The 13,537-nt window shown below is 34.2% G+C and overlaps 2 protein-coding genes across 3 annotated transcripts in view; one reads left to right on the plus strand and one right to left on the minus strand.

Moving 5' to 3' along the window:
- LOC131675319 (protein slit) overlaps nucleotides 1-13,537 on the plus strand; it is a 1,191,763-nt gene that overhangs the window by 29,316 nt on the left and 1,148,910 nt on the right. The gene's annotated exons all lie outside the window — the stretch shown is intronic.
- Nucleotides 6,393-6,839, minus strand: LOC131675339 (uncharacterized). The gene has a single exon (XM_058954271.1). The coding sequence runs from the start codon at nucleotides 6,837-6,839 to the stop codon at nucleotides 6,393-6,395; it is 447 nt and encodes a 148-aa protein (XP_058810254.1).

Here is a 13,537-nt window from a genome sequence, read left to right on the forward strand (position 1 = left end):
ATCCTAATATTGAAGCGGATTTAATTGAGCTATTGTCATTTGTTATTCATCTGGATCATTTAAGTTTCGTTTAAGATTTAGATACCTTTGATTATGACCGTACATTTAGTAGATCAATAAGCCCTCCCACAAAAAAATAATTAAAATCGTTGTTAACTCAACCATGCACGGAATTTTTAAACAGATGACGGGGTTTATTTTATTTTTTACAACGGTTTTGTAGTGCTCGTTTGAAGAATAACAAAAATACTGATTCAATTTATAGAAAAAAAAAATTGTCAGTGATAGAAAAAGCTAGTCCATTTTGGTCATAGCACGAAAAAAATATAAATCACTATAAATTTAATTTTGAAAGCGTTTTTCTCAATGACTAATCTACTTAATCGAGATTGTAATGATGGATTTGGATTCATCGTTTAAAATACTATAAAATGCGTTATCTGATTTAAAAAAATAGAATATTTGAAGTTAAGAAATTAAAAAGACGTAATTAAACAACGTTATTAAACGTAATAAAACAACGTAGACGTAATGCAATTTTTTGGAAAAAGTGTTAATTTGACGTTGAACTTTAGGGTTACAAGGTCAATATATGTATTCTAGGTTAGTTTTTCTCTATTCAACGTTAAGCTATAAGATTCTGTCGCTATTGTTTCGCTATCTATATTTCTTCAAGAAATATTCCTTTTTGAACAAAATTTTATTGAAAAGTTTTTCTGTGTGGTGACGAGGAGCCTCAAATTCAGAAGCCCATGGTAGAGTAACTCTGGTACCTCGAGACAATTCAAATCGACATGCGAAAAAGTCCTTCTTTTGCCATACAGAAATTAAGTTCGCGTTTGTAAATCCGGACAGACCAGTCTTACCTACTAATATTAGTCGCGCTTCAATTGTGTGAATTTTTCGAGTAATTAACGAACTCTAAAATTTATTTAGAACTGAACTCTCCACCAATTTCTCTCGATCTGTGAGTAACTAGCAGGCATCGACAACTAGGGGAAATTACGGATATAACAACTGTTACGGATGGCCAGTTGATTATACGACTGAATGCTTAGGACGCATTTAACAATTAGCCAAAGCCTTTTAAAAAAGATGACTTCGAGAGTATCTACCGACCCTTTCATCATGAAATAAATGGAACAGTACGGAACCGTCTATCAAAGTAAAAGTTTTCCTCTTATAAGGGAAGGTAGGGAGGTGTCCGTCACTGATTTTCTTCAAACTTTGCATACGATTAGAGTATCGAAAAATATTGGATACGTATTTTTTTTGTAGCGGCCCATACGGTAATTTAGGTGGTAAAAACAGGGTTGCCAATTATAATTATTTACATACGCTTGAAGTGCATAAGTTGGCGAGACGCTAAATTCAAATTATCATATCTCGGTGAAAGAAAAAGATATCTGAACGATTCCAAATTCATTTTGAAGGGAAAGACTCATACTTTAAGATATATTAATTAGTTTGACCGAAAAAAATTATCTTATGATCTTACATAACCTCAAATATATGTAAAAGTCGTGTTATTTGCACTTGAAAAGATTTATAGTGTTTCTTTTGTAATGTTTTTCGTTCTTTCAAATGGGAAACTCAGTTTTTTTGGGTCCAATTCCAAAAATTAGCGCAAATCTGGCTCAACTTGAAAATTTCAAATGGAAACTACTGTTGCTTATGGCAGATTCGAATTATGGAGGAAATTACACGTTCAAACGTAATATCAAATTTTACCGAAAAAATTTGTATTTTGAGTACCAAAGTGGCAATAAAAAAACATTTTATTATATATTTTGTTTATTATAAATATTATTTATTTATTTTTTTTAATAATTACATTCATATACATATTAACATATATAAAATACAACTTTCTATTTATCCCGTACATATGTTTGATATTTTTGAGAATTATTTTATATAATTATAGTATATAATTCTTACAATAATGATACTCTGTAAAAAAATGATTGAAGCATAACTTTTTTTTACACCAACTACAAATTATAATTGCAATGTTATCTTCGTCGGAACATACAGGTTCTTCTTTTATAGCAAAGCAAAATTCAACAGGATTATTAAATTTTGGAGGTCTATCAATATAACCACTTTTGAACCATGCATACTTAAAAGTATTATAATACCTCGGAGAAGATAACTGATTATGTACGAGGGATTGCATTTTTATGATAAAATTTCTTTCGTGTAAATTGATATTGTATTGCATTAAAATAATAAAATCAGATAGCTTTCTTACAAAATTCTTCCAGAATCGAAAACCATAAACATCCAAAGGCTGAATTTTACCTGTAGTGCCAGGCGGTATTGTCATTACCATTAAACTTACTTGTTCCGGTACAACTTCTTGTACGGTATTATTACATTGCCCACTCCAAGAGTCTAAAAGTAAGACCGATGAATTCCCAGTATTTTTTAAAAATACTTCTTGCATCCACGTCTGAAGCAGTTGCTTAGAAAGCTTTCCAGATGTAGAAGCTTGTATTAATACATTTTCTGGTGTAAATAATGTCTATCTAACTCGAGGCCGAAAGTCTCCACTTGCTTCTTTCAATACTAAAAATAAAGGTGAAAGCAAATTACCCTCTGCTGATATAACAGGTTGAATAGTATAGCTGTGTGTTAAGGAAGACAGTGATTGTGCTATGCTTTGAATTTCTTTCAGTCCTCTATAATTTAATGTTCTACCACTGTGAATCTCCAAATTAAATCCGCTCTGATCAGAATTATATACTTTGCTTGCACCGTATCTTGTAAGTAATTATTTAATTTCAACTCTAAAAGTTTGCACATTGATTTTCCATTTCATCAATATTTTTCAATGAATCTGTTGTAACAAATTTAGTGATTTTTCGAGATACTATATTATGTTTTTTTTTAAATTGCCAGATCCACCAATTCGATACTTTGAACAAAGGCATAGCCATTTCAGCTTTTTTTTGTAAAGCCCATCTTTTCAAATCAATATCATGTACAGTCATCTTCGATATCATAGCTTCATTAAAATTATTAAAAACATATTCTGATATCTTGAATAATTTATCATATCTACTGCCTCCTGCTTCAACTTGCTATTTCCATCGTCGTAATTGTCGCTCGCTAGTTACTTGTTTGTATTTGTGCTTTACAGTATTAAATGAATAAGGCTTACCTTTTCCACTCAACCAAAACTTTACTGCTTCTTCTTTATATTTAAAGTCAATTTTGTCTTGCTCACATGGATTACACAGGTTTACAAAATAAAAAAAGTTGATGCCTATTTGACCAGACCATATAACTTTTATGTATTTCGATGCGCTGAACACGAATCCGAGGTCCGCTGATCTCCATCACGTCAGGTTCAAGGTCTTTTGAAGGTCAAATGTATTTAATACAACGGAATTTGAAATTTGACTACGGATTCGGAAAGAGCGGAAAATTTTACGTTCAAATACATATTGTTGGTTTTTTCCAACATGACCTTTGAAGGACATCTAGAGCTCAAACAAATAATAAATAGACCTTATTTGCTTCTTATCCATATGAACTTGTTTTAGAGACGTCCGATGGGCTTCTATTGTATACTGCCATGTATCTTTGTATTCTGAATACAAACCTGGAATTCATTTGACCTCATCTAGTTAGGATCAAGATCATTTCAAGGTTAATTCGTTAATTTTGCACAAAAAATCAAATATAACCCTAGTCTTTGAACCCTGATTGCTTTAACCCTCGAGCCCTGCAACTCTTTATGACCTTCGACCTCCGCATCCTAATTTCCTAAAACCCCGAGAACTTGACCTTAAAACGCCTTGAACCAATTCCTCATACCCCCAATTCCATAACCACCGAGCACTTAATCCTAAGACCCGATTCCCCATACTCCAATGTTCTTAACTCCCCAGCACTTAACTCTGAGACATCTTACACCCAATCCCTAATACTACATTTTCCTTAATAACCGAGTCCTATAAACTATAAGCGTGCACCAGCGGCTCCGTCCGACGATCCTTTTCAGGATAGTTGGATATCCGGTGCAGCAGCGGCTCCGTCCGACGGTCCTTTTCAGGATAGTTGGATATCCGGTGCAGCAGCGGCTCCGTCCGACGGTCCTTTTCAGGATAGTTGGATATCCGGTGCAGCAGTGCTTCCGTCCAACGGTCCTTTTCAGGATAGTTGGATATCCGGTGCAGCAGTGCTTCCGTCCAACGGTCCTTTTCAGGATAGTTGGATATCCGGTGCAGCAGTGGTTCCGTCCAAAGGTCCTTTTCAGGATAGTTGAATATCCGGTGCAGCAGCGATTTCTCCAGTTTTTATTTAGTTATTTTGTACAAATACAGCAGGACTTGAATTATGATCTGTAAAAATGGATGAGTGCTCAAAAAGTTTCTGTGTTCTGTGCGGCAAATACGACGTTCATAGAAACTTAATTTCTTTCTCTAAGAAACTTCGCATGATCTACGACGAGTGTTTTAAAACCACTGATGTGGATCTAAACCAACCCTGGATTCCAAAACTCATCTGTCGAGTTTGTGATTCACGTTTAAGACGTTGGAAAAGTGGAGAGCGACAAATGATATTTTCATCGCCTATGATTTGGCGCGCACCTTGAGATCATGATAATGATTGCTATTTTTGTATAAACACCAAATTTGGATTTAATTCAAGAAACATTCGATCTGTGCCTTACACAACTATTTTGTATGTCACAATGCCAGTCTTAGTAAGCGATACCAGTCATGATGAAGATGAAGCAATGGACATCGATATAAGTGATGAAAACATTACAGAATCTTTGGGGAACACGGACCAAGAAAATGACAAAGAAGATAAAGAAGAAGATGACGCAGAACATGATGAAATGAATGACCGAGAATGTTACGAAGAAGATGACGAAGAAATTGATTGTGATGTTAGTACAACGGGTAACGAGATAACCCCTTCAAAGTTCAATCAGAGTGAACTCAACGATTTGGTAAGAGATTTAGGGCTATCTAAATCGCAATCGGAACTGTTGGCATCACGGCTGAAAGAAAAAGGTTGTTTACACAAAAAAACAAAAGTAACATACTACAGAAACAGAGATGAGCCTTTTCGAAAATATTTTGTTCAAGGTGGTTCTTTGGTATATTGTAGTGATATAGACGGGTTGTTTAGAATATTTGGAGTTGAACATGATCCTAAAGAATGGCGGTTATTTATTGATTCTTCTAAGAGAAGTCTTAAAGCTGTATTACTAAACAATGGGAATAAACTAGCTTCTGTTCCATTGGCTCACTCTACGACAATGGATGAAAATTACGTGAATATGGAATATTTACATGATAAAATTAATTACGAATTGTATAAATGGAAAATCTGCACGGATTTAAAAGTTGTCACAATCATTTTGGGACAACAATCTGGTTTTACGAAATACCCATGTTTTCTATGTGAATGGGATAGCAGAGCTCGTGAAAAGCATTATGATGTAAAGGAGTGGCCAGCAAGGGATAGTTTTGTTGTAGGGAACAAAAATCTCAAATACAATAAATTGGTTGATCCTGATAAAATAATACTGCCTCCTCTTCATATAAAATTAGGCTTGATTAAACAGCTGGTAAAAGCTTTAAAGAAAAGAGATAATAAAGCTTTTCAATATCTCTTCTTGAAATTCCCAAAGTTATCCGAAGCAAAACTCAAAGAGGGAATTTTTGATGGACCTCAAATAAGAGAACTCATAAAAGATCTCGAATTCCCGAATAGAATGTCAGAAGATGAACGAAAAGCTTGGCAGAGCTTTATTGATGTTTGTACGAAATTATTAGGTAACAACAGAGATCAAAATTATAAAGAAATAGTCAACGACCTGGTCGTAAACTACAAAGTTGTTCAATGTCTCATGAGTCTGAAGCTCCACTTTTTAGATTCTCATTTGGACAAATTTCCAGAAATCTAGGAGATTATAGTGAAGAGCAAGGTGAAAAATTTCATCAAGACATTAAAGAGATAGAAAGGCGCTATCAAGGATTTTGGGATGTCAATATGATGTCAGATTACTGCTGGAACCTTAAGAGGGATACTTCAGTTAAGCACAAGAGAAAAGCGCTGAAAAGAACATTCGATGAAAGATGTAGACCTAGCAAGAAAGCACGTTTACATTGAAGAGTGGTGGCTTAACAGAGTAAGAGACATAAACCTCGATGTTAAGAAGTACCCTCCATGAGATTATAATAAAAAATGATTGTTTCACCATGACATTGAAATACTTAATATAAATTTCAGAGATTTCCTGATTTTCATACCTTTAACTGACTTTAGAAAGTTAGAAGATCTTAAATTTCGATTGGATTTCAATTCGATTTCAAGAATATCAAGGTCGGGGCGTGTAGAATTTGCTATGCCGTGTTTGGGATTTTTTATGCGGTGGTAAAAAGCAAGCGAATCCTCCTATCTAGAACCCTGTTCTCTACTTTACTATTCGGAGAATCCCGGTAGCATTTGAAGTACCCATAGCACGTAAGCATCTGCGTAAGGTAGAAGTTTACTTCTCCGAAGCTCCTCTCCATCCACGCCCCAATGTCGGGAATTAAGCTTCTCGTCCATACGCCTTTACCATCTCTCGACCACCGTTCTCGCCATACCTCTATTGTTCTATCACTCTCCTCCTTGGCTACTTCTACTTTATTTTCGTTTAACCTTCTGTCATAGATCCTCTTGCGCTCCCTAGTAAGAAGATCTACGGGGATTACACCATCGACAACCAGAATAGCTTCCCTCGAGACCGTCCAGTATGCGCTAGATGTCCTCAAGGCCCCTCGCCTCTGTACGCTGAAAAACCTTTCGCGATATAGATCGAAGTTCATCGCATCAGGGGTTCATGAAATTAGGATGTGAAGGTCGGGGTTGTAGAGTTGCAGGTTACCGGGCTCGGGGCTGAGAAAATTAAGATATGGAGATCGGAGGTTGAGAGTCCAGGGTTATAGTCACGCAGAGATGCAGGGCTCGAGGGTTAAAGCAACCAGGGTTCAAAGACTAGGGTTATATTTGTTTTTTTTGTGCAAAATTAACGAATTAACCTTGAAGTGACCTTGATCCTAACTGGATGAGGTCAAATGGATTCCAGGTTTGTATTCAGAATACAAAGATACATGACAGTATACAATAGAAGCCCATCGGAGGTCTCAAAAACAAGTTCATATGGATAAAAAGCAAATAAGGTCTATTTATTATTTGTTTGAGCTCTAGATGTCCTTCAAAGGTCATGTTGGAAAAAACCAACAATATGTATTTGAACGTAAAATTTCCCGCTCTGTCCGAATCCGTAGTCAAATTTTGAATTCCGTTGTATTAAATACATTTGACCTTCGAAAGACCTTGAACCTGACGTGATGGAGATCAACGGACCTCGGATTCGTGTTCAGCGCATCGGAATACATAAAAGTTATATGGTCTGGTCAAATAGGCATCAACTTTTTTTATTTTGTAAACCTGTGTTATTTAATTCTTCTAGAAAATCCTCAGATTCTTCGTTTTCCATGTACTCAATAGCTTCTGGATAAGTTTCATTTTCATCGCAAAAATACAATGTCGTTTCTTCTTGAACATCAACATCAGAATTTTCGGCATGCTGTCTTATTATTTTCTCCAGTATGTTGTGCAATTGCATTTCTTCGTTACTGATTAAAAACTTTGGTTCGCCATTATTGCTCCGATCAAATGTCATTGAATGTAAGGTTGTTACAACTTTTGCATCAACAGGCATTTTTTAAATATATATAGTATCCAATATGTACGAATAGTGAAAAGTCTGATTTGAAAAGTCACGCAATCAAATTCTGAGCACAGAATTTTCGATGATAGTAAAACTAATTATTTTCAAGTTGTCTTAACAATTTTATGAACAATCTTTTATATGAATTGTATGTCTAAATGCATTGGCACTTACTGAATATATACAGGTGTTATTATTGTAATGTAACAATAGAAATAAGTACAATTTTAAACTAAACTCGACCTTTCATAAAACGTGTTTTTATATTTTTCCTTATGAGCAAAATAAAATAATATTATAAAGATAACAAAAACCGAACAACATTGTCAATAATATCCAGTGGTTAACTATTGCAGCACTGCTTCCGCATATTAGTATCAATATGATTAATCAATCGCGGTTTCCGCATTTGCAGTGGTCAATAAAAGAATAACAACAAAGTGTCTGCAATATTTTTATTACTGTTATTGTTATATATATATAATTAATGCTGTCAAAATACAAAATTATTTATTTGGTGATAAGATTTTATATTCATATGAACATCAATGTAATACATGGATTATAGGTATACAATACGATGAGGAACATAAGAAAATCAATAACAATTCATAATAATACATCTCCTAATAATAACAATATAATAATAATAATAATAACAGAAATCATAATAAACTGTCAACTGGTTGATACTAGTTTTTTCAGAAAAATTTTTAATTAAAATAAAATTATTTTTTGAACCAGAAAAACTGTGTAAAAATCATTTTTCAAAAAAATTTGCATAATATTTATAATAAACAATAGAAAAAAATTAAGAAACAAAAACAAGCGAAGTTTGTGAAATTCAAAAAGTCCCAAAAACCACAGGTTTTTATTTTTGATGCCACTTTGGTACTCAAAATACAAATTTTTTCGGTAAAATTTGATATTACGTTTGAACGTGTAATTTCCTCCATAATTCGAATCTGCCATAGCAACAGTAGTTTCCATTTGAAATTTTCAAGTAGAGCCAGATTTGCGCTAATTTTTGGAATTGGACCCAAAAAAACTGAGTTTCCCATTTGAAAGAACGAAAAACATTACAAAAGAAACACTATAAATCTTTTCAAGTGCAAATAACACGACTTTTACACATATTTGAGGTTATGTAAGATCATAAGATAATTTTTTTCGGTCAAACTAATTAATATATCTTAAAGTATGAGTCTTTCCCTTCAAAATGAATTTGGAATCGTTCAGATATCTTTTTCTTTCACCGAGATATGATAATTTGAATTTAGCGTCTCGCCAACTTATGCACTTCAAGCGTATGTAGATAATTATAATTGGCAACCCTGTTTTTACCACCTAAATTACCGTATGGGCCGCTAAAAAAAAATACGTGTCTAATATTTTTCGATACTCTAATCGTATGCAAAGTTTAAAGAAAATCGGTGACGGACACCTCTCTGCCTTCCCTTGTTGGTAATGTAAAGATCCAAATCGTTACATGAAATGATTTATCAAATTTACCGATATGTGGTATCGGCCACCCTTAATGTAAAAAAATACAATTATTATAATTAAAATGCTCAAACTGTATAGTAGTGAAGAGATGAGCTAAACTGCTAACAGTTTGAGCATTTACTCTAATTAAGTCAGTAACAAACTAGTGTACAGTATAACGCAACTAATTAGGCAGGATCGTATGTTACAGCTTTAGTAAGACGAGTACAACGTCTTATTCAAGAATGTTTAAGCCTTTAAAAAGTTTCGACTGTGATTCGCAGATAGCAGAAGGTTATCCTGAAATCGTTCAGCCACCCACGTGCGGGGCAGAGAGTAGGAGAAATCCAGCAAGGTTAAATAGGGCTCTGCCTTTGAGCGGATATGTGCAGCGCGAGAGAAATTTAAAAGTATATGTTTAGTACTAGTGTGACGTTGTGGCAACGACACAGCTCAGATGCGCCTGAGGCTTAGCGCAGTCTTAGGGTTTCGATGTCGCCAGAACTGCGATTTCTCGCCTAAACTGGCGTGGATCACTTGTCAAGAAATATGCTTAACCGAGGGGGATAGTGCCACAGAGCCTATACTTCTGCCTTTAGATTCCGATCGAAAGTCGTAATCCTTGGGCGAGAAGCACCACGGGTCCTATCAATAGTAGTACCCGGGTTCTCCTAACAAAATTAATACCTGGAGCCTATCAAAAGTAGTCTCCGGATAATAAAAAAAAGAGAGAAAGGGAGGCACGAGCTATTTCTTAACTAGAAGAAAGAAAGATTAAAAAAACAGGAAATAAAAATTGTTTCGTTTGCTTACTGTTTTTTTATTGAATAATACGCCTTTTTCGGCCTGCGCGTTCTTATTTTAAATTAGCTGATTTCCCTTGTTTTCTCGTTCCGCTTAGCTGTTCGACTTCCTGCTACTCTAAGTCTATTTACAATCTGTCTTACGTATAGAGACAATAAGCAAATTTTGTTGCTATTAAATATATATCTATATAATAAACAGCGATATATTCCAATAAGTATACTGTCATTGTTTTACAATTTGATTGAAATAATTATGTTAATTTATTTGCGCATTCATTAGGTTATGTTTTTCTAGTCTGGTGTTGGCAATGGATATCCTAAGAAGTTTGTTAACAAGTTTATTTGGGAAGTCTGGTATTATATTTGGAATTAGAGTTTTTTAATTTCTTCTTTGACTGTAGGGATCTGTAAATCATTTCGAATAATTACATTCGATACGAACCATGGGGGCCATATGATATTATGTAGAACTTTGGATTGAAATCTTTCCAAGATTTCGATATTAGAGTTAGAAGCAACACCCAACCTCATAATTAAATACCATATGTCCAGACTGGTTTAAGTACAGCTTTATACAGCAGCAGTTTGTTTTCAATTAACAGCTCCGATTTTGTTCCCATGAGCCATTACAATTTTCTCCATTTTAGACCCAACTGTTTATGTTTAGTGAATATATGTTCTTTCCATGTAAGCTTTGGTGTAAAGTAATTAGTACCGATGAATGATCTAATGATAAATCTAAGCATAATAACACTTGAAAATAATGATTGTTTATACCTTTTTATAACAAAGTCAATCAAATCCGGAAGCGTACTTATATCTGTAGGCCAGCATGTTGATTCTTCAATGGATATCGGAATGTAGTTATTTTTTTATAGATTTCATAAATTATTCTGCCTCTGTATGTTGGAGTTGATGATCTTGATCCCTTCCATGGATATTTCGCATTACAATCTCCTCCTACTATATAGTAATTTCCAAGTGTGTTGAAAAAGCTGTCTAGGGGGTGAAACCACGCTTAAAAGTCATCCCTAAAAACAGTTAAACAGCAGTGACTTTGGTTGTAATGAATCTTTTTTGATGAAACAAAATGGAAAAAATTTCTTACTTAAAAAATAACAAAACCGCATAGTTTTAGACTCGAGGGGGTTGCAACCCTACAATGTACAGGGGAAAAACTACATTTTTAAGTGAATTTTTCGTGTACAGAATCACAAAATTATCACAAAAAAAATTGAAAAATAAATTTTCATCTAGGAAATGATAAAATAAAATTTACGTATTTCGTCCTTTTATCATTTTTATGTATTCCAAGGGTGAACTACCACTAAACCCTATTAATACTATATAAATAGTTGCCAATCACCAATTTCGCCTAATTTTCATTTGCTATGACGCTTAAAAATTGATGAGAGAATTATACTGCTGTTGTGCTAGAAAATGAATTTGGGGTCTGTAAAACCACCCTCAAAAGCCTCCCCAAAAATCCTGTTATAGCAATATCTTCGGTATTAATGACTATTTTTCGACAAAAAAAATTTGAAAAAATCTATATAAAAGAGAAACGTATTCATACAGGTTTTGCCACTGGGGGTTGCCAGCCCTACGTTGTACAGGCGAAAACTGTATTTAGAGTATATATTTTTACCTTCATTGAAGTAATTTGTATGGACGGCTGCGAGCTACCCAAAAAGGAAATGGTGGCTTGAGCAACTCGGTTACAAATTTATATTACAATTATTGCCGTAAGCATATAATCCTTGCTTGATTTTGTGTTGTAATAAAGTACATATACCTGCGATACTTTTCTTAAACTTTCGAATGTTCAATCCACTAACTACTAACTCTGCATCATTCTACATAAAACTAATAGCATTACTTCTGAACAAGTTTTCGCAAAAAAAGCTCATACGCAAGTAGTTAAGCATTGTATGTTTTAGACCACCTGCAGAAGCTACGCGGTCATGCGAAGTTGTACATATATTTTTGCGATACTGGTTTAGCATTTTTCGCTTTAAATGAGAATAAGAGGATAAAATTGCTAGAAAAGTTAATTGATAAGATTGCTCTCTAGCGCTACTGCTGCTTAGATCAGGAGAGAGCTAGAGAGCACAATCCCTAGTGTACGCTCATTGTGAGATGTTATTATCTGCACCCAACCACGTACTCACGTTCCACCCACTTCCTCGCCTTCGCAATCTATTTAGTTGGTTGTTTAGTAGTACTTCGTTCGTAATAAATAGACAATTAATTTTATATAATCTTTTATTTATTTATTTTTTGAATTATATATTGAGTATTAACTACGTCGTCTACAATCTTCATGCTCTGTAGTTGACATATTTATGTTAAAACAGCCAAAATAATCTTTATATAAAGTAAAATCACATGGAAATTTTGCTGCAGTGTTGACATCCTTTAATTCAGCTTGAATTCGCCTCTTCATTATCCATGTAGGTAACTAATTTACATTGACCGCAGTACATTTAAGATCAGTTTCTGATTCAATTTAGAACTGTCGTAGCAATCAGACATGTGCTATCACTCATGTTAATTCGGTTTATACATTTCGCTACTGTGTGTTTCTCTTCAAACTGTTATCGCAGTTCAAGCGACTGTTAAATAATGACTTTCGTAAAAAGAAGCTTTGCTGATGTCCAGAAAACCTTCAGTTCTCCATCACAAAGCTTTTCTTCTTCTTATGTATAAGTCAAGTACCAATCTAAAAATGATTGAATAATCTTTACAGAAATCATTGACGGAATTTTCATTGACGGTTACATAGAAATCCTAAAAAAACTCATTGATGTAAGCAACATCTAGTTTATGTCTAAAATCTCTGGAGGTCGTATCTATGTTTCTCTTCAAAAGAAATTGTCGATAGCCTTGAAAACTAAACATGAAAAGTCGGTAGTCTTGAACTTTCTATTTATTCTCTCATGAAAATAAACACAAGAGTTATTATTTCTAATATAAATTGAACCATTCCGAGCCAAGTTTTGATAAAAGCATTGAACAATAAAGGAATCAATTTAATTTCTCAAATACATTAGTACGGATTAATGCGAACAAAATTGGGCGCTCTCACACACTTTCGTTTCGACGTCAAGTTTACATTTAAGAGAGAGACGAATCAATTATACCTGAGTCGCTACAAATCAATTATAACAACACAAACTACTGGATATTTCTCAGCACCGATTTATCTTTTTAAATGAGAATAAGAGGATAAAATTGCTAGAAAAGTTAATTGATAAGATTGCTCTCTAGCGCTACTGCTGCTTAGATCAGGAGAGAGCTAGCTGTTTTGTCTGCAAGCAAGCGGGCCATTTTGCTAAATAATGCTCCAAGAATTCTATCAAGTTATTTGTAAAACCGACTCAAAGTTCAGTTTTACCTCCTAGTCAATATTACCATTCAGTTGCTCCTACACCTTCAGATTATACTATAGATAATTCTGTGACTCCATATACGAGGTGTGTTCAAAAAGTAAGGTGAC

Source organism: Phymastichus coffea, unplaced genomic scaffold (genome assembly GCF_024137745.1).
Source record: "Phymastichus coffea isolate CEN01 unplaced genomic scaffold, Cenicafe_Pcof_1.1 PCOF00019, whole genome shotgun sequence".
Classification (NCBI taxonomy): Eukaryota; Metazoa; Arthropoda; class Insecta; order Hymenoptera; family Eulophidae; genus Phymastichus; species Phymastichus coffea.